The 20,827-nt window shown below is 40.0% G+C and overlaps 2 protein-coding genes across 2 annotated transcripts in view; one reads left to right on the plus strand and one right to left on the minus strand.

The window, feature by feature from the left end:
• The window catches only part of col28a1b (collagen, type XXVIII, alpha 1b), a 47,306-nt gene extending 42,595 nt beyond the window's left edge, over positions 1-4,711 (minus strand). Inside the window, exons 1-2 of the mRNA XM_062062682.1 lie at positions 4,586-4,711; positions 2,666-2,814 (exon numbers count right to left, since the gene is read on the minus strand). Coding sequence (XP_061918666.1) covers positions 2,666-2,813 — 148 coding nt within the window. The 5' untranslated portion in view covers position 2,814; positions 4,586-4,711. The remainder of the gene's footprint in view (positions 1-2,665; positions 2,815-4,585) is intronic.
• Positions 4,712-5,476: 765 nt separating this feature from the next.
• Positions 5,477-20,827, plus strand: part of mios (missing oocyte, meiosis regulator, homolog (Drosophila)) — a 41,867-nt gene continuing 26,516 nt past the window's right edge. Inside the window, exons 1-5 of the mRNA XM_062062683.1 lie at positions 5,477-5,575; positions 10,008-10,874; positions 13,377-13,866; positions 13,944-14,042; positions 14,124-14,378. Of these exons, the coding sequence (XP_061918667.1) occupies positions 10,056-10,874; positions 13,377-13,866; positions 13,944-14,042; positions 14,124-14,378 (1,663 nt within the window). The 5' untranslated portion in view covers positions 5,477-5,575; positions 10,008-10,055. The remainder of the gene's footprint in view (positions 5,576-10,007; positions 10,875-13,376; positions 13,867-13,943; positions 14,043-14,123; positions 14,379-20,827) is intronic.

A 20,827-nucleotide genomic window follows, 5' to 3' on the forward strand; every position in this document is an offset into this window, starting at 1 on the left:
AGAGAGTGAGGTCGGCGTGACTCGAAGCTGCAAAATGTAGAACCTGAAGCCAAGCTATTTCGACATAAATGGAGTGCTTACCCAAATAAACCGGGAAAAAACTGTCCACCGAGTAAGTCACACTTTATATTGATCATGATATATGCAGCGAATCATGCATGTTATTACAACTACAGTACATACGCTGTCTGGCTGGCTCTGTACAGAGAAAACGTGAAATGTGGGCTAATACTTTACAGATATTCACGTTTTTCAGTCAGTAAGATTGGTGTTTTATCGCATTGTGTCGGGCATTACAAACTCAAATACGTTTCATGCTGACCTAGAAGCTTTCCGTAGCTAACTTTTACAGCTCATACGGAAGCATGAATTGATTAACGTGGACCCCGACTTAAACAAGTTGAAAAACTTATTCGGGTGTTACCATTTAGTGGTCAATTGTACGGCATATGTACTGTACTGTGCAATCTACTAATAAAAGTTTCAACCAATCAATCAATGGCGATGTGTTAGTATGCTAGAAAAAAAGTTCCTCACAATAACAATGTCGCTACCGCTTGGTTATTATACACCTTACGGAAAGTAAATGAAGTGTTGTTGACGGTTTTTAAATGAATTTCTAAAGTGATTTAGAGATATAATTGATTGCTCCCATTAGCTGCATTGTTAGCCACCTGGAACGAGACAATTTTTACAAGTTAGAATGCAAAAAAAAAAGAAAACATTTTGTCTTTTTGTCTCTCATAGGGTTTGTACGGTATACCGGTATTAGTATAGTACTGCGATACTAATGAATCATATTCAGTATTATACCGCCTCTGAAAAGTACCAGTCCGCCACACAAGTACATTAATAATTCCTTTTCTTCCACTTGTCCTTAATAATTTTGACAAAATAATAGAACGATAAATGACACAATATGTTACTGCATATGTCAGCAGCTAAATTAGGAGCCTTTGTTTGCTTACTTACTACTAAAAGACAAGTTGTCTAGTATGTTCACTATTTTATTTAAGGACAAACTTGCAATAAGAAACATATGTTTAATGTACCGTACATTTTTTTGTTAAAATAAAGCCAATAATGCCATTTTTTGTGGTCCCTTTATTTAGAAAAGTACCGAAAAGTATCGAAATAATTTTGATACCTGGACCACACTAGTCTCTCATAATGATAGAGAACAATAGGTAAAATTCCGAAGAAAAAAAATGCAGTTCCCCTTTAAGTAAACTCTGTTTTAGAGCAGTTGACCTGCCGCTTCTCTCTTCTGCCCCCTCTACTAGGCGGCCACGGATAATCTCTGGAGGAGTACCAGTGCGGAGGACACGCTAGCTGTTCCAAGTCGTGATTGCATGTACATGGACCACATGAGCGCATGAGGGTTGCAGGTTCGCTCCCCGCCTCTTGACATCCAAACCGCTGCCGTTGTGTCCTTGGGCAGGACACTTCACCCTTGCCCCCCGGTGCCGCTCACACTGGTGAATGAATGATGAATGAATGATAGGTGGTGGTCGGAGGGGCCGTGGGCGCAAACTGGCAGCCTCGCCTCCGTCAGTCTACCCCAGGGCAGCAGCTGTGGCTACAAATGTAGCTTACCACCACCAGGTGTGAATGAATGATGGGTTCCCACTTCTCTGTGAGCGCTTTGAGTATCTAATAATAGAAAAGCGTGATATAAAATTTAGAGATGTTATTATCGGCCGATAAATGCTTTAAAATGTAATATCGGAAATGATCGGTATCGTTTTTTTTATTACCGGTATCGAGTTGTTTTTTTTGGTTTTTTTTATTTTTATTAAATCAACAAAAAAAACACAAGACACACTTACAATTAGTGCACCAACCCAAAAAACCTCCCTCCCCCATTTACACTCATTCACACTCATTCTTACAAAAGGGTTGTTTCTTTCTGTTATTAATTATCTGGTTCCTACATTATATATCAATACAGTCTGCAAGGGATACAGTCCGTAAGCACACATGATTGTGCGTGCTGCTGGTCCACTAATAGTACTAACCTTTAACAGTTAATTTTACTCATTTTCATTAATTACTAGTTTCTATGTAACTGTTTTTATATTGTTTATTTATCTATCTTATTTTGTTTTATTATTTTTTTTAAAAAGGACTTTATCTTCACCATACCTGGTTGTCCAAATTAGGCATAATAATGTGATAATTCCACGACTGTACATATCGGTATCGGTTGATATCGATATCGGTTGATATCGGTATCGGTAATTAAAGAGTTGGACAATATCGGAATGTCGGATATCGGCAAAAAGCCATTATCGGACATCCCTAATAAAATCTAATCCATTATTATTTATTATTACCACATGGAAGAAGACCTGTGCTAGCCTCCCAAAGGACTGGACTCTCATGTTATCATGAATAATTCAATAACTGTACCCACTAGGCATCCATTGCAGCCTATACACATACACTTCAATCCAAGCTAGGTAGAGAGGTACTCATTTGATGTTTAACTCATTTTTGCTTTGGTGTAGAAGTGTGCTGACTTTAAGATGTAAAGTCTCCCATATAGCCAAATAGGGTTTTCAAATATTCTGAACCGCTCTCAGTATGACAAAATACCCTAATTAAACATACTATTAATTGATGCACTTCCTGCATGGACCACACAGGCGTGAAGAATAATTACCATTCCCTCCATCGTTTGGCAGCCTGTAGTTGGTCCTGCGTCCGTTTCTTCTCTGGCCTGTGGTCCCGTGCAGGAGAGCCGGCAGCAGCAGGATTAGGAGGATCCACTGTGTTGCCCTCGAGTTTGCCGTCCCGTGCAACACTTCCATCCTATAACAGATGCACACGTCTGTGCTCAAATGCACGGGAGGTGTGTATGCAGCTGACCCGACCACACCCGAAAAAGGAGCATGCACATTTTAATTCATCATATGTGACTTGAAAATGATGCACTGTTTTACAAAACCCAAAACCATTGAAGTTGGTACGTTGTGTGAATTGTAAATAAAAACAGAATACAATGATTTGCTAATCCTTTTCAACCTATATTTAATTGAATAGACTGCAAAGAAAAGATACTTAATGTTCGAACAAAGGCAAAAAAAAGACAGTTGAGGAATGCTCATCAAACACTTATTTGGAACATCCCACAAGTAAACAGGCTAATTGGGAACAGGTGGGTGCCATGATTGGGTATAAAAGCAGCTTCCATGAAATGCTCAGTCATTCACAAACAAGGTTGGAGCGAGGGTCACCACTTTGTCAACAAATGCGTGAGCAAATTGTCCAACAGTTTAAGAACAACATTTCTCAACAAGCTATTGCAAGGAATTTAGGGATTTCACCATCTACGGTCCGTAATATCGTCAAAAGTTTCAGAGAATCTGGAGAAATCACAGCACGTAAGCAATGATATTACGGACCTTCGATCCCTCAGGCGGTACTGCATCAAAAAGCAACATTAGTGTGTAAAGGATATCACCACATGGGCTCAGGAACACTTCAGAAAACCACTGTCAGTAACTACAGTTGGTCGCTACATCTGTAAGTGCAAGTTAAAACTCTACTATGCAAAGCCAAAGCCATTTATCAACAACACCCAGAAATGCCGCCGGCTTCGCTTGGCCCGAGCTCATCTAAGATGGACTGATGCAAAGTGGAAAAGTGTTCTGTGGTCTGACGAGTCCACATTTCAAATTGTTTTTGGAAACTGTGGACTTTGTGTCCTCCGGAACAAAGAGAACCATCCAGATTGTTATAGGCGCAAAGTTGAAAAGCCAGCATCTGTGATGGTATGGGGGTGTATTAGTGCCCAAGGCATGGGTAACTTACACATCTGTGAAGGCACCATTAATGCTGAAAGGTACATACAGGTTTTGGAGCAACATATGTTGCCAGCCAAGGAACGTTATCATGGACACCCCTGCTTATTTTAGTAAGACAATGCCAAGCCAAATGATACAACAGCGTGGCTTCATAGTAAAAGAGTGCGGGTACTAGACTGGCCTGCCTGTAGTCTTAGACCTGTCTCCCATTGAAAATGTGTGGCGCAATATGGAGCCTAAAATACCACAAAGGAGGCCCCCGAACTGTTGAACAACTTAAGCTGTACTTCAAGCAAGTATGGGAAATAATTCCACCTGAAAAGCTTCAAAAATTGGTCTCCTCAAGTTCCCAAATGTTTACTGAGTGTTGTTCAAAGGAACGTCCATGTAACACAGTGGTGAACATGCCCTTTCCCAACTACTTTGCAATGTGTTGCTGCCATTAAATTCTAAGTCAATGATTATTTGCAAAAAAAAATCAATTTTCTCAGTTCAAACATGGAATATCTTGTCTTTGCAATCTAATCAATTGAATATAAGTTGAAGAGGATTTGCAAATCATTGTATTCTGTTTTTATTTACGAATTACACAACGTGCCAACTTCACTGGTTTTTGGGTTTTGTACATGCATGCATGCATATAAAAATGTCAACATATTGTAAAAAAAAAACCCCAATGTGGTCATAGAAAGAGGGTTTGGAAGTTCCACAATATCTGTCATGTCAGCAAAATTCACCCAAAAGTGCAGACAGATGTAAGTAAATGTTCTATTTACCCAGATTGTCATTTGGCTAAGGCCTCCTTGTTGTATTCCAGTCACCTGTGGTTGTCTGGGGGCATCCCGCCTGCAGGGCTCGCCTTGTAAAGAAGGGTCAGACTCTCTGACAACTTTGGGTGAAGCTGATGTGCATGGGTTTGTGTACGTGTGTGTGTGTGTGTGTGTGTGTCTGTGCCAGGGAGGGAGGGGCCATCACTGATTTATCTCTTATTTCCACCATAAAAATGTATCAAAATGCTCCAAGTGTCGTATTTTCCTCTAACTCAAGTGTTATTTTGGTTCTCTTTTACTGTGTTTTCAGCTGCTGCACATTGGATGTTGTACATGAAAAAAAAAAATCCCCCAATAGAGAGTTTATTTTTCCACTCTCGCCCCCTGATGTGGAAAACAGGCATACTGTAGTTTTACTCCTATGTACAACACAGATAATATATTTTTTGAAGCAGGGTTTCTAGTACTACTTTAAATTAGGATTAGTATTATATATATATATATATATATATATATATATATATATATATATATATATATCAGAAGAGTTTCACAAACTAGGAATTTTACTTGGTGCAATCGTGCAACATAAAACACTTAACACAGAATAGAATAGAATCGAATATATATATATATATATATATATATATATATATATATATATATATATATATATATATATATATATATATATATATATATATATATATATATATATATATATATATATACATATATATATATATATATATATATATATACTTTACTTTGTATTTAAAACAAAACTATTATAGAAATATATTTTGTTTAGTTACCATATACATACTCTACTCTTAATCAGTTATTGATTTTGCGACAGCGGCCTCTAGTGGCTCAGCCGCCGCAATAGGCGGAACCTTCATGAGTACGGTAACCTCGACGTTTGTTTCCGGACATGTTTTCGTGTTGCACAATAACAAGGAGAGTGAAGCTGGAAACTTTCGCCGCCCAAAATGTGTATGTCAAATTTAATCTTTCTCGCTTTTTGTTCGCGTCATGATTAAAGCGTCGTGTATCACAATTAACGTACGGTAGTTAGAGTCTGCCCCCTCCAACGCTAACTAACATAGCGGCGATGAAAAGGCAGTTTTAAACTCGCCCTTCACTCACGTTAGCATTGTTAGCTTAATGAAGTTAGCATGTCAACAAAACTGCAATTTGACGTTTGAAGTCATCTTTTACGTTTACGAATGCGATGCGGTTTGCATGTGTGCTTTTCCAGCCTCTGCATTAACGCTTAAATCAACTTTGACGTTCAGTTAAGCACTTAGGCGTGACATACTTTCATCAAATTAAGCAAACTTAATCACTAACTGTTATAAAAGTATGTGTGTGTCACTCCAAACTAAGGAATTTTAATCATGTCTTTTGATGAAATACATGCTTAATACAGTGCCGCTGTATTGTAATCACACATTATATTGCGTTGTATTTTTAAGTATTGTGGTTATCTTCAGTTCAGTTTCAGTTTATTTGGAACATAAACACGATACAATGTAATGCATCACACAATTCCAGTTGTTTCATTACAGCACGTCCGAAAAGGAGTAGGAAGAAGCAGAGCTGATTTAATCCTACCCCTTTTCATACCATAGCAATTTTATCCAATTTCTTTGTTCTCTGTAACAGAATAGTGAACAAATAAATAATAAATAAATAATCTACCCTAGTAAGCATACTAATATTAAATACATAAATAATCTTTGTCTCAATAAAAAAAGGGGGGAAAAAGGGTTCAAGATGTTCATCATAATTCTTGTTCTGTGTACTTTTTGAACACTTGTAGTTTGAACAGTCTCTTAAAATGAATCATATTGGTGCTTTGTTTGATTTCTTTGGTTAATCCATTCCATAATTTAACTCCACATACTGCTATACTAAAGGTTTTAAGTGTTGTGCGAGCATACAAATGTTTTAAGTTAGATTTAGACTTAGACTTCCTTTTTATTGTCATTCAAATTTGAACTTTACAGTACAGATAAGAACAAAATTTCATTTCATTAGCTCATGGTAGTGCAGGATAAAAAAGCAATAAGGTGCATATATAAATAAATAAATAGGTTACTGTACAGATAAATATATTGCACTTTTTCACATGCGTCCACGTTTATGGATGTATGTTATATTGTCTTTTTTATTCCAGCGAGTTAATCCATTTTGGGGGGAGTTGAGGGGATTTTTAAGATGCGTTCAAGAGTCTTACAGCCTGATGGAAGAAGCTGTTACAGAACCTGGAGGTTCTGCTTCGGAGGCTGCGGAACCTCTTTCTAGAGTCCAGCAGTGACTACCTTAGGTTTTCCTCTAAGGTTATATTTCTCCTCTTTTGTTGAGAAGAATTGTTGTACATTCTTGGGTAGCAGGTTATAGTTTGCTATGTACATCATTTTAGCTGTTTGCAAAAGCACCATATCGTTGAATTTCAATAATTGTGATTTTAAAAATAAAGGGTTTGTATGTTGTCTATATCCAACATTTGGTATTGTTCTAATTGATCTTTTTTGTAATACAGTTAGTGAATGAAGCGCACATTTGTAGTTGTTTTCCCATATTTCTACACAATAACTCAGACATGGTAACACTACTGAGCAGTAGTAGTAGCAGTAGTCGTAGTAGTAGCCCTGGTCTAAGGGGTCGGCAACCTTAAATGTTGAAAGAGCAATACTGGACCAAAAATATAAAAACAAAATCTGCCGGGAGCCGCAAAAAATTTAGAGTATTATATACATTTTATAATGAAGACAACACATGATGTAAGTGTCTATATTAGCTATATTAGCTTACTGTCAAAATGACTTATGTGTCGCAGGCTGACGTAAAATGTTGTATTTAATTTTTTGTTCTACACATTTTTGAAACATCGGAAATCATTAGTAAAATGGAGGCTTCTCACAGGATGAGATAACTTCTGGAAATTACTGGCTCAGAATGGCCAAAGGTATAGATGTGTGTGTCCAAGTTAAAGGAAACGGCAGGCTGTCTTCTTCTAATGGATTTATTAAAATTTTTGCAAGCTGGGTAACGTTTGCTGTGGTCTGAAACAACATGGCACACAAACAACTATGAGAAATGCAGCCAATATTACATACAGATAATGTGTCATGAGACATGCAAATATAAATTAATATACACAGAGGACATAAGTGAAGGAAATTAAATGAGCTCAAATATACCTACAAATGAGGCATAATGATGCAATATGTACATACAGCAAGCCTAAATAGAATGTTAGCTTGCAGTCATGGATCGACTAAACAGGCCTGATTAGCACTCCAGCAAATCAATAAAATCAATATAGCTCACCTTTGTGCATTTACGCACGGCATAAAACGTTTGGTGGACACACAGAGACAAAGGAGGGGCATAAAACATGTCTTTCTGTGGCAGCATCGGAGAAAAATGTACATGTAAGCAAACTAAGATGAGTTCAAGGATCGCTGAAATTAGTAGGACAAAACGGTGCTTGCCAAATACTCTCATCAGTGAAGCATGTATAACATAAACAGTGGGATTTCTAACAATTAACAAGGTTTGTGTCATGTTTGTCCTCCTACAGAAAATATATTAAAATAAAATAAAAAACATTTTTCTTCATCTTTTTCCAATTTCACACATCTCTGAAAGAGGTCCAGCGAGCCACTAGGGCGGTGCTAAAGCGCCGCATGCGGCTCGAGAGCCGCGAGTTGCTGACCCCTGCCTTAGACGGTCAAAATATTAGGAACCTCTCCTCTGTTTTAAAGAAGAACTGCACTTTTGGGGAATTTTGCCTATCATTTACAATCCTTATGTCACATAAACAAATGTGTATTGTCACACAAGTTATGTGTGACAATACACATATGTTTTTAAGCATTCTAAATCGTAAATATAGGCAAAAAAGTGAGCTCATAATGGGGCCAATTGAAGTCGCTCTATTCCGTCCATAAAGCGCTCTAAAAAACATAAAAACCCCATCAACGCTTTATATACAGTGCATGCTGTAAGCGAGTAGTAACAGGCACATTATGATAACATGTAATATTTACGTACTTTGCTCATCATACGCTGGCGTATCGATTCTACAGAGGCATCACAATGTTTGCTTTTCCTTTTTAACAACAACACTACTAATCATGCAGACTTCATGAGAGCCAACAAAGATCACTTTTGGACAAATGATGATCCAAAACCTTATATTTTGAGCCTAAATATAAGGACAATGAGCTACAAGTTTTAGAAGCTGTGTGCTAAACATATGTAGCAATATCGCAAAGTGCTAAAAAATTATTTAAAAAAAAAAAAAAAAATTACGAACATAAAACAATCACTTACTGTACAATGCCTGCTCTCACTGGAATACCGACTGATTGGATGTTTATATCTTACCGTTTGGATGAAAAATGATTGTAATCCACCCGGAGGTAAAGAAAACAACAACAAAAAACAAAGTTGGCAGCATACAAGCATTTTTTGTGTCTTTCTCACCATATCCGGGTCTATGTCAAAATTGACCAACTTCTCGGTTTATGTCCACTAGAGATGTCCGATAATATTGGACTGCCGATATAATCGGCCGAAGAATGCTTTAAAATGTAATATCGGAAATTATCGGTATCGATTTCGAAAAGTACAATTTATGACTTTTTAAAACGCCGCTATACGGAGTGGTACACGGACGTAGGGAGAAGTACAGAGCGCCAATAAACCTTAAAGGCACTGCCTTTGCGTGCCGGTCCAATCACATAATATCTATGGCTTTTCACACACACAAGTGAATGCAAAGCATACTTGGTCAACAGCCATACAGGTCACACCGAGGGTGACCGTATAAACAACTTTAACATTGTTACAAATATGCGCCACACTGTGAACCCACACCAAACAAGAATGACAAACACATTTCGGGAGAACATCCGCACCGTAACACAACATAAACACAACAGAACAAATACCCAGAACCCCTTGCAGCACTAACTCTTCCGGTATGCTACTAAATACACCCTCCGCTACCCCCTAACCCCCCCCCCCCCAACCATGCCCACCTCAACCTCCTCATGCTCTCTCAGGGAGAGCATGTCCCAAATTCCAAGCTGACTTCAATAATAAATATGGCAGTGCCATGTTGGCATTTTTTTCCATAACTTGAGTTGATTTATTTTGGAAAACTTTGTTACATTGTTTAATGCATCCAGCGGGGCATCACAACAAAATTAGGCATAATAATGTGTTAATTTCACGACTGTATATATCGGTTGATATCGGAATCGGTAATTAAGAGTTGGACAATATCGTAAATCAGAAAAAAAGCCATTATCGGACATCTCTACTTCCGTGTCAACCAAAATGTCTTAATTATAGTTTGAGCTGTGTCACAAATCTATCTTTCATTGTCGATGCACTTTCACTCCTGCAGGCTGGGGCTCGGTTGCAAAGTGGAGAACCTTCTAGTTGCTCCTGAGTCATGAGTGGCTCCAAGCCGGACATCCTGTGGTCCCCGCACCACCCGGACCGCTATGTCATCTGTGACTCAGAGCTGGGTCTGTACCGCATCGGACCAGCGGGGAGCTCCGAGCTCAAGGCTGGTACTCTCCCTCTCTCGGATGAAACGGCTGCTACCTTGCTGGCCATCAACTCTGACACCCCCTACATGAAATGCGTGGCCTGGTACCCCAAGCAGGAGCCTGAATGCTTGCTCGCAGTGGGCCAAGCCAACGGCAGGGTGGTCCTCACCAGCCTGGGTCAGAGCCACAACTCTGCCTGCAAAGAGCTGGTGGGGAAGGAGTTTGTTCCCAAGCACGCCCGCCAGTGCAACACTCTTGCTTGGAACCCGGTGGACAGCAACCTCCTGGCAGCTGGCTTGGACAAACACAGGGCGGACTTCTCCGTCCTCATCTGGGACATAAGCAGCAAGTTCTCCTCAGAAGCCAGCGTAGTGGGCGAGAAGATCCGTCTCTCCTCCGTTGATTTGGACTTGAGCTCCGTCGTGACGAAGCCACTGTACGACCTGGGCCAAAACGACGCTTGCCTGTCGCTCTGCTGGCTCCTGCGTGACCCCAAGCTCCTGTTGGCCGGCATGCACCGCAACCTGGCCATTTTTGACCTGAGGAACACCAGCCAGAAGACCTTTGTCAACACCAAAGCCGTCCAGGGGGCCACGGTCGACCCCCATTTCCCAGACCGCGTGGCATCCTTCTTTGAGGGCCAGGTGGCTATTTGGGATCTGAGGAAGTTTGAGAAGCCTGTGCTCACCCTGACCGAGCAGCCAAAGCCTCTGACCAAGGTATACTCAATTCTGATCTTGTTTTTTTAATATAAAACAGATTATCGGCGCCAATATTTGGCATTTTGACATGCAGTATATCGATATCATTTTTTAAATCAGTGTCAGACTTTTTATTTAGTTATTCATTTTTTTTACAACTACATCAGCAGATACAATATATACACATATGACACCAGTATGTAGTATTTAAAAAGAACATTTTTTTTTGTTAAAGTAGATAAATAAAACCCACTGCTCAAGCCCTGCATGAGAAAGGTTCTCTTTTTTGCTAGAGCCTAATTTCCTAATTTATTCAATTCATTTAAAATTAAAAATGACTCTCATTGTCAATAATTCTCCCCAAATATGTTTTGATATCTGACAGGGCATTAATTTTAGTTCTTGTGAAAAATCTTCTCCGGTCTCATGCCCCACCCTTTCTCTCCCTTCTTGTGTGTCCTCTGCAATGCTTCCAATTTTAGCCAGGAAATCCAGTTTTTGTCCTTCTGACCTGGCACCTTCTTAGTCCCGTTTTGTTTGTTTTCACTACTGCAGCAAGTCGCTCGACAAGCCTCCGTCCACAACACTCGGAGCGTGGGCTCATGAAAGGAGCGTGCAGAGTTTGAATGTTCCGTGATTCAATCAAATGACAACGTGACAGAGATGGCTGGATATAAGGACGACAGAAAAGATATCTCTGCCAAAATGCAAACTTTGTGTAAATATCTTGACAAATAGGAGACTTACTTTATAATTAAAGAAGATCAGGCATCAGCTTACACATTCTCATGCTTTTTCTGTAACAACCAGGTAGGACTGATGTCTGCCAGCTTGAAAAATATCGCAGCTATAAGGAAGGAAGGAGCCCTGAATTGTTATTATAAAAATTTTTGCAATATTTTAGGGTTCCTCAGGATGAAGCCTAATTAAATCCATAAACTGTCAGAAAATGTTATAAAATTCAGTAGATGGCGAGTTCTTGTGATGTAGAGAAATCCCATATTTTTACCAATTTTTCTTTTAGACACACATAATAAAAGGCGTTTGTGATCCCCTGAGTTTTTTGCTGCTAAATTAATCACAACATTAGCGCCGCATGAAACATGATGTCGTTACTGATCGGACGTTTCCTAAAAAAAAGTTTGAAAAGATAACTTAAAGCCTCGTCCAGCAGTTTATTGATGTATACTATTCATGTTTAAGTAACTTTTACGGAAAATGAATATGGGCTCCAAATATTGGTTATCGGGCTTCTTGACTACTAGTAATTGGTATCGATATCAGCTCTTGAAAAAACAGTCGTTCTCTAATTTAGAAGGTATTTATGCTCTAGCTATGAAATTATTTGACCAATTAACAGCGATAACCAAGAGTTTACTGTACACAGGTTAGTTATCTACCTTCTGCCATTTTGCACATATGTATACATACAGTGATGCATATAATCACGTTTTCATCAAACATATATTAACGTTGTTCCCATAAGGGAAACTGGGTAAACTTCACCTACTGTTACTATAACAATCTACAAGGTTAATACAGTTCACCTCTTTTTGTTCCCCTCCATTTATCTGCTTTCTTTTTTAATTCAAGTTATCATTGCATATATGTATTGTTGCATTTAGAGGTAATTATTGTTATTAATTATTATCAATAGTGCTATTTCTATTGGTATTTGTATTGCTCCATTTGTAGTGCAATAATGTTCATTGTCATTTCTGTGTTATTAATATTTACTTCTCCAACTGCTTCTTTGCTATCACTTTTACCATCATATTTGTACATATCATATTTGCTGATGCTGTTCTGTTGTTGTTGTTGTGGTTTTTATTGTTATGGTTGTTATTGTTGTTGTCGCTCTGTCTAATCCCCATGTTGTCCCCGCAATTTCCCCCTCTGTCTTCCTTTTTTTCTCTTTCTATCCCCTCCTTCTACGGTCCGGCTGCGCCAAACATTAATATAAATCCATTTAATAAAGTCAAATACGAATACGGCAACAAGAGAAGTATCCCACACTTCTCTTTTGTAAAGTAAATATGGGCATCTACATCAACAATATGATTTGCCTGAGTCAGAACAAAAAAAACATAATTTAAAAGGTTTTTATGCTCTAGCTATGAAAATGTTTTGCAAATTAACAGCGATAACTGTGGGTTTACTGTACACGGGTTAATTATATATATATATTTATATTTACCTTCTGCCATTTTGTGGAAAAGCAGTTAATTGTTCTGCCAGTCACGAGACGTCACTGGCATAGATAAATCAACAAAGATACATTATTTGTTGTAAATAAATCATCTTTTTTTTGAAGAGACCAAAAAGAAGGCTATTTTAGTTAGTTTGATAAAATGGAAAGCTGTATACCTGTTTGACATCTTGAGTCATGAAAAAAATTAAATCAACTTGATGTTTTTGAGTCGGCGGGCAACCAGTTTCAAAGCAAGATCCTACATGCCACACAGTAGTCATGACTTTGTACAATGTGACACAACTTACTGTGAGCTTCATCCTTGCTAGGTGGCGTGGTGTCCAACTCGCACGGGCCTGCTGGCCACGCTGACCCGCGACAGCAACATTATCCGCCTGTACGACATGCAGCACACCCCCACGCCTATCGGGGACGAGACGGAGCCCACCATCATCGAGCGCAGCGTGCAGCCCTGCGACAACCAGATCGGCAGCTTCGCCTGGCACCCGTCCTCCCAGAACCGCATGGTGGTGGTGTCCGCGGCCAACCGCGCCATGACCGACTTCACGGTGTTCGAGCGCATCTCGCTGGCGTGGAGCTCCACCACCTCGCTGCGATGGGCGTGCGGCCGGCACCTGTACGACTGCGTGGAGGATGGAGCGGAGGGCCTAGAGAGCGTCTTGGAGAAGGACATCGCCACCAAGATGAGGCAGAGGGCTCAGTCCAGGTACGGACACGATACCGTCCAAGTGTGGAGGAACCACCTGCTGGCCGGAGGCAACGACCCGCAGCTCAAGTCCTTGTGGTTTGACCTCTTCTATATCCTTTTTATTGCATACGTTTAGCCTGAATGTGCAGCGCTGGTGTACGTGTCATGCTTCCTATGTAAAACTCACATATGAAGCAGTGTGCCGAGGACGTGGAGTTGAAACTGCAGGGCAACAAGCAGGCCCTTGTCTATTCCGGTATCAAGAACATTGTCAAGAACAGCTCGGGTAAGAAACCGGGTTCGGATCAGAATCCACAGCAGCGTACTGTGCGGTAGATGGTGATCACTTGTCTCTTCGCACCACCAGGCACCACGGAGAGCCGTAAATGCTGGAGCGGCTCGGACTGCCAGACCGACGTGACCCGGTACCACAGCGAGGAGCGCAGCGTCGCCTTGCGACTCTGCGGCTGGATCAGCCGGGGGCCCGACATTGACGTGGAGCCCTTCCTGCGCTCGCTCGAGCAGGAGCGCGAGTGGGAGAGGGCCGCCGCCGTGGCTCTCTTCAACCTGGACATCCGCCGAGCCATCCAGATCCTCAACAAGGGAGCCATGGCTGAGAAGGGTGAGTTCAAGACCTTGTTCACACTGCGGGTCAATTCTGATTTTTTTGCCCATATGCAAAATGTATCATATTTTTTTCATGTCAGTGTGAACAGCGCAATTCCAAATGTTCCTATCTGACCCAGGCCTCTTTCGTATGTGGAAATAAATCGGATATAAATGCGACGCATCCTCAATGTGAACGCTCCTGCGCTCCGATCGCGTTCATCCGACCAGAATGTCATCGAAAAGCTATAAGCGTTATAATTATTCGCCAAAATATACGGTTACAAAATAAATTGTTCGCAACGGAGCAGAAAACTGGTGAAAAAAGAAAATGTTTTAGGAACTCCCGTGAAAGTACCACCACTCCTGTCTCCGACTGCTCACCCACAGACCTGTTCTTCAAAATATCCCTTAAAACTGCCAGAGCCAAAATACTTGTCCTCTTCCTTCTTATTCATTGGGTTCAGAAAATGTTGACTTTGATTGCACAAAACCCTTTAAATTGCCACAAATGCGCCAGTACAGAGGCCGACTAGAATGGAAGCCACGTATACAGTGCATTGTGTGCGACCTAATGACATCATGTCCGCATGCGGGTCAGATTGCATTCACATTAGAAATCGCTTTTTTTTTTGATGTGAAGGACCACATAAAAAGATCGTATTTAAAAAAAAAATCTGAATTGGACATCCAACCCTGCAGTGTGAACATAGCCTTAGAAGTGTATGCCACGGCATTAGGCAAACCTAATTACAATTATTTTAATTGTATAGCAGCACCGTGAGTGAGGAGGAGTTTAGCCCCAAATTGAATACAGTATAAATATGTATTACATTTGGGAAGCCACTCTTTAGCAGGCCAATTGAAACAACAGGGTGGGCAAATTTGGGCACCACTGCACTACCTGATGAAGTGACCTGTTCTTATAACTGCCATTTTTTTTTTGCCATAATTTTAAAGGCTAGAGACCGCTGTTGTTTTTCAGCCGCACCCACCTCATTTTTGGACAAATGGAATTTTGTACATATATTGGGCGCACACGTCTATTAGTCGCAGTTAATCGAATTTCAATTTTGGCTTCTCATGATTATAAAAATATTATAATCGAGAAAAAAAAAAGAGGGCAGAACAGTCGTTCGTGCTCGTGCCTCACAATATAAAGGTCCTGGGTTCGATTCCCGGGATCTGGGTCTTTCTGTGTGGAGTTTGCATGTTCTCCCTGTGACTGTGTGAATACCCTCCGGGTACCCCGGCTTCCTCCCACCTCCAAAGACATGCACCAACACTAAATTGGCCCTAGTGTGTGAATGTAAGTGTGAATGTTGTCTGTCTATCTGTCTTGGCGCTGCAATGAAGTGGCGACTTCTTCAGGGTGTACCCCGCCTTTCGCCGGATTGCAGCTGCGATAGGCTCCAGCCCCACCCGCAACCCCGAAAGGGACAAGCGGTAGAAAATGGATAGATGGGAAAACAAAGATTAATGGGCCGCGCAACGTGCACGCAAATTCCTGAGCTTGTAACGGTGAAATGTATGAGTGAAAAAAAGACCACGTCTACTAGAAGTTTGGGATCTCATCATGGTTTCTACCTTTTATTTAACACAACGCTTAATAATTATTAAACTTAACAAAACAAGTAAAGCTTTCTGCGTTAACCGAGGGCGGAGTCATGGAAATGGCCAATAAAATGGAATCCGCGATTAAACGCAGAAAACTGTGTCACAGAAATTGACCTAAAATGTGAGTAAAATGCAGTCTTTGTGAGGAGAAGGAACATTTGTTTGGGACAGTAATATGTCCGGGACCGCCTCTTGAAACACTGACTAAACTGAAAAAAACAAAGCTAAAGCTAGAAAGAACAATCCATACACCCACAACACATCTCATCTGCTTGTGTTGTTGTGAACGACATCACGGATGTAAGATCAATGTAGAAACAGGACAGCAGTCGCAACTTGAGAGTCTCACTCTTTCACTCCTTTTTTTAATTTAACAGCCTCACGCCACGTCTCTTCCTTAGTCGTCAAGTTCAGAACAGCAGCACATTCCCCCTCCTTCACAGTAACCACATGTTTATCATTTAAAAAAATGTCTCTATAAATAAGTGCACTTTTATAGTCTGAATAATATGATACGGTGCTAGTGTGTCCAAAGGCGCTGTGATGGAATCACGGAATTGGCCAATAAAAACGGATACACGCATGTTTTCGGTGAATTGTACACTTCCTTAAAAAAACCTCCTAAACTAAACTTTTAACTCACCTCTATAGAGCCATCATGCCAGCTCCCCGCCTGCCTCTGGGACACTCGGTCACTCAAACCTCGCAGCGGCCACCTCAAATAAAAGTGTGTATTAAAAAAACATACAAAACTAATCTTTTTACTCCAAAACACAGATCTGAACAGTTCCCAAATGACTTTTATGAGTCAAGTGATATAAAAATACATAGGTTTGATGACTACTTGTCATCCAAAAGCTGTGTAACAAACCAAGTGCTGCTGCTGATATTAGCTAGTTGACTGTTGTGGACACGATGCTAGGGATTGTAGCTTCTTAAACGTCGTCATTGGTGAGTTAATGAAAACTTGACAGCTTCTATACTAAAAGTAGTGTTGAAATAAAAACTGATACGTCCTTGTGTGTGCTTTCTTTTACTTAACGCACTTATTGGTACATTATTACTGTATGTTGCAACATTATTATATGTTTTGACTTGAAATACTGGGCAAAATTGTCCAACGTTGTATTGTAACAACAAATGTAAGGATTTTTAAAATTCAACGAGCAAACAGTTTATTAAAAAGCACACACTTTATGTGGTCAAATACTGTAAATGTAAAAGCTAAGAAAAGGAATTCAAAACAATTTGAATCAACTAAATTTGGGAAAACAATTTAACAGGATTTATATTCTATAGTGCCCTACATATAGAAAAATGTAAGGGTAACATTATGCAAATTTACGTCGTTTCCAGTTTTTCTCTGTTTTCTGTGTTGCATTCTAATGTGCTAGGTTGATTTCGGTTGTAGGCCACATACAGTATATGCAATTGCACAGGGCAGCATTCTTCAGAGCAGAGGTTCTTTATCTTTTTGACCTCGGGGCCCAATCAAATACTAACACTAAATTAGTAATCTTACTCTTAATTTTAATCGTATTCAGTAATTATATCCAACCTACTTAAAGTTAACAACCTTGTCAAATGGGATTAAACCATGTGTTTATTAATCTCAAAGATGAATATTTATTTAACACATAAACTTTAGGTTTATATCAGGCCGTTTTAGAAAAATAAATACTAACTGCATAAAAAGGAGCTCATAAATAATGACATTTTTTTTAATGAATGTACAGATATATTTTGCTTAAATAAATAGACTAAATTAATAACGAATATGTTTCTTACCTAAAAATAAAGTGCAAATGAAAATACAGCTTAATCACTCCAGTTATAATTTTTGCGCTTAAGAAACTTCTCAAGACTTCTTCTGTTTGTTTAAGATTTTCATTACTGTGGTAGAAAAGTGTAATCTGCTACCCATATGCACCACAACTAAAAAAACAGACATTCTTTTGTCAGTCCTCTAGGGGTCGCTCAGGGCCCGATGGTTAAGGAACACTGCTTGAGGGGTTGCCACAAGTATGAAGGGGGCAAAAGATTCATATTGCATAATATTGTTCAGCCGTCATAAAATTTGTGTGTCGAATAGGTGCTCTCTTTAGGCAGAATACCAGCACCCCACACTGCTCCAGAGGGATGGTCATCTCTGGTATCTACCCAATACAACACATCTTATTCACAAGCATCAATCCGATACATTTAAGCTACTTTGTCAGTTGGCGATTAGATACGATTCACATCCTGATCACGATGTATTCACTATTTGAATATGCCTAATTGATGGGGTTCCATGTCGCTGTTTCAAATAAGTTATAGATAGATAGATAGATAGATAGATAGATAGATAGATAGATAGATAGATAGATAGATAGATAGATAGATAGATAGATAGATAGATAGATAGATAGATAGTACTTTATTGATTCCTTCAGGAGAGTTCCCTCAGGAAAATTAAAAAGATCTGTATCGGCTCAGCCATGCTTGCCTTGTTGTTGTCATTACGTATGCCGGCTTACTCACAATTCTTGTCGCGTCAGCCGAAAGGAAGTTATAATACGCACTTTTGTTAGAATACATCAAAATCAAACTTAATACAACAAGGTAAAATCCGCTGCACTGCAAATTTTCCGGGGGTTTGAACTCACGACCTACCAATCTCAGGGCGGACACTCTTAACCACAAGGCCACTGAGCAGGTCCCTACTGCTCACATAAAGTGAATACAACTAACCAAATCTTAAACATAGCCCAATAGTCTCAAACATATTGTGGCAAGCTTGAATCGGACAGGAAATTGTCAGAGATGAACTTCAACCTGCTTTAAAGGGGTCATATTATGCAAAAGCCACTTTTCTTGCCTGTTGGGACCTGTTTTTGAGTATTCGTGTCATCCATGTCTGAGAATGCACTGTTATAGGTTGTATTGCTGGGATGTACAGACCTGGCTCATTGAATATGCGTGGTGGTCAAGCCAGTGCCTGTTCTCAATGGGTACTAGGCACCATTTTGCCTTTCTCAAGGAAAAATGCCCTCTAGTTGCATTGTTTTCGGCTGTACAAACCATTCAAATTACGAAAAGGATAAAAAAAAATTCAGAGTCTTTTGAGAGATAATTAAAAAAGGGCGGAAAAGTGCAAGATTTTACGAAACTACGACGAGAAAAGTAGCAAGCACTCCGTTCCAAGAGTTTGCAGTGATCACTGCGTTAAAGGTTTGTTTCATATACTTTTAACGTTTAGTATTTCCCTGTGGAAGTTGCCTTCCAGTGGGTCCTCCAGACCATGAAGCATTTCCATGCGAGCCCGTTTCATGGTTCAATACAGTTTTATTTTTCAATAAAAGTCTGTGTGTTGCTTTCCAGCAATTGTCTTTTGTGGCTGTGACAGGCACGCTCTCACGCCAGCTCCAACCACGTCTCTCCTCCCGGTTGCTGCTTATACAGAGCGACAGGTGATAAGATAACAAGGCCCAGGTGGGCCATCTACGCACCTGTCGCTGACTTCGAGGCCGGTCCTGGCACACCCCGCCTCGCTGCAGGCCCGCAGGCCACGCCCCCCTCCACATTCCCATTTAATTAGTAGAGGTAAAAGAGTTCCTCAGCATTAATAATAATAATAATAATGGATTAGATTTTATATCGCGCTTTTCTATTGTTAGATACTCAAAGCGCTCACAGAGAAGTGGGAACCCATCATTCATTCACACCTGGTGGTGGTAAGCTACATTTGTAGCCACAGCTGCCCTGGGGTAGACTGACGGAAGCGAGGCTGCCAGTTTGCGCCTACGGCATTTGCTCTTACAGTAATAATGTTGCTACAGCTTGGTTATTATACAGGTTACAGAATGTAAATGAAGTATTGTTAGCGGTTTTGAATGCATTTTTAAAGTGATTTGGAGTTAGAATTAATTGCTCCCTTTAGCTGCATTGCTCGTTACCTAGAACGAGACGATGTTTACATCTTAGACTGCAAAAAAATAAAAACCTTGTGTCTTCTTGTCTCTCATAAGGATTGTGAACGATAGGCAAAATCCCCCAAAAAGTGTGGTTCCTCTTCAATATATAAACATGCTACGTATGATGCAGGGATATGCCATTTAAAATAGGGAGAAATACATTATAACAACACCCAGCCTTTATACTTACAGCTTTGAAGCACTGAAAGGCGTTAAAAAAGAAGGGTTTGAGATGCTTTAATTTCAAGGCTCGGTTTTGTTCTTTTTCCTCTTGATGTCATCTTGCTCCCGGTCAGACTCTGGCTCATACATGTACTAAATGCTAAAATCCATTGCTGTTGCCATTTTTTAAATAAAAAGTAGAATACAATGCTAATGTATTATACCAATGTTATATTTGTGTAAATAGGGGGCAGATATGATAAGTTCATACTTCTATGTGCTCCTTTTCAGTGGAAAGTGGCTTGAAGATGGTCTTTGAAGCTAAATTCATACAGAATTTTGACCAAATCACCACCATTACAGGCTATGTAGACCAAAAGGAAGTGTTTTAAATGTAGATAAACAAATCATAACATCTTGTGTAAATGCTCTTTTAGTTGCAAATAGCAGTTTAGCAAGTACTCATGCTAACACCCAGCATGCTTTGTGTTTGTGATGATTGCACTGTGAGTTATATAGCCGTTGGGCGTTCATGTCCTTATCCTCTTTTGTCTTCGATAGCAAAGAGCACTTCCTTAAACAAGTTGAAGTTTGATGAAGGCCGGTTCTCGCACGGGGTGCCTGCTACTGCGGGGTGTGTTTTATTTTTAGGATATGTCGCAGGAAAAATTAAAACAAACTGTGGCCTGCAACTGGCCCTTGTGCCGCACCTTGGACATGTTTTTTCCGC

Source organism: Entelurus aequoreus, linkage group LG11, assembly GCF_033978785.1.
Source record: "Entelurus aequoreus isolate RoL-2023_Sb linkage group LG11, RoL_Eaeq_v1.1, whole genome shotgun sequence".
In the NCBI taxonomy this organism is placed as follows: Eukaryota; Metazoa; Chordata; class Actinopteri; order Syngnathiformes; family Syngnathidae; genus Entelurus; species Entelurus aequoreus.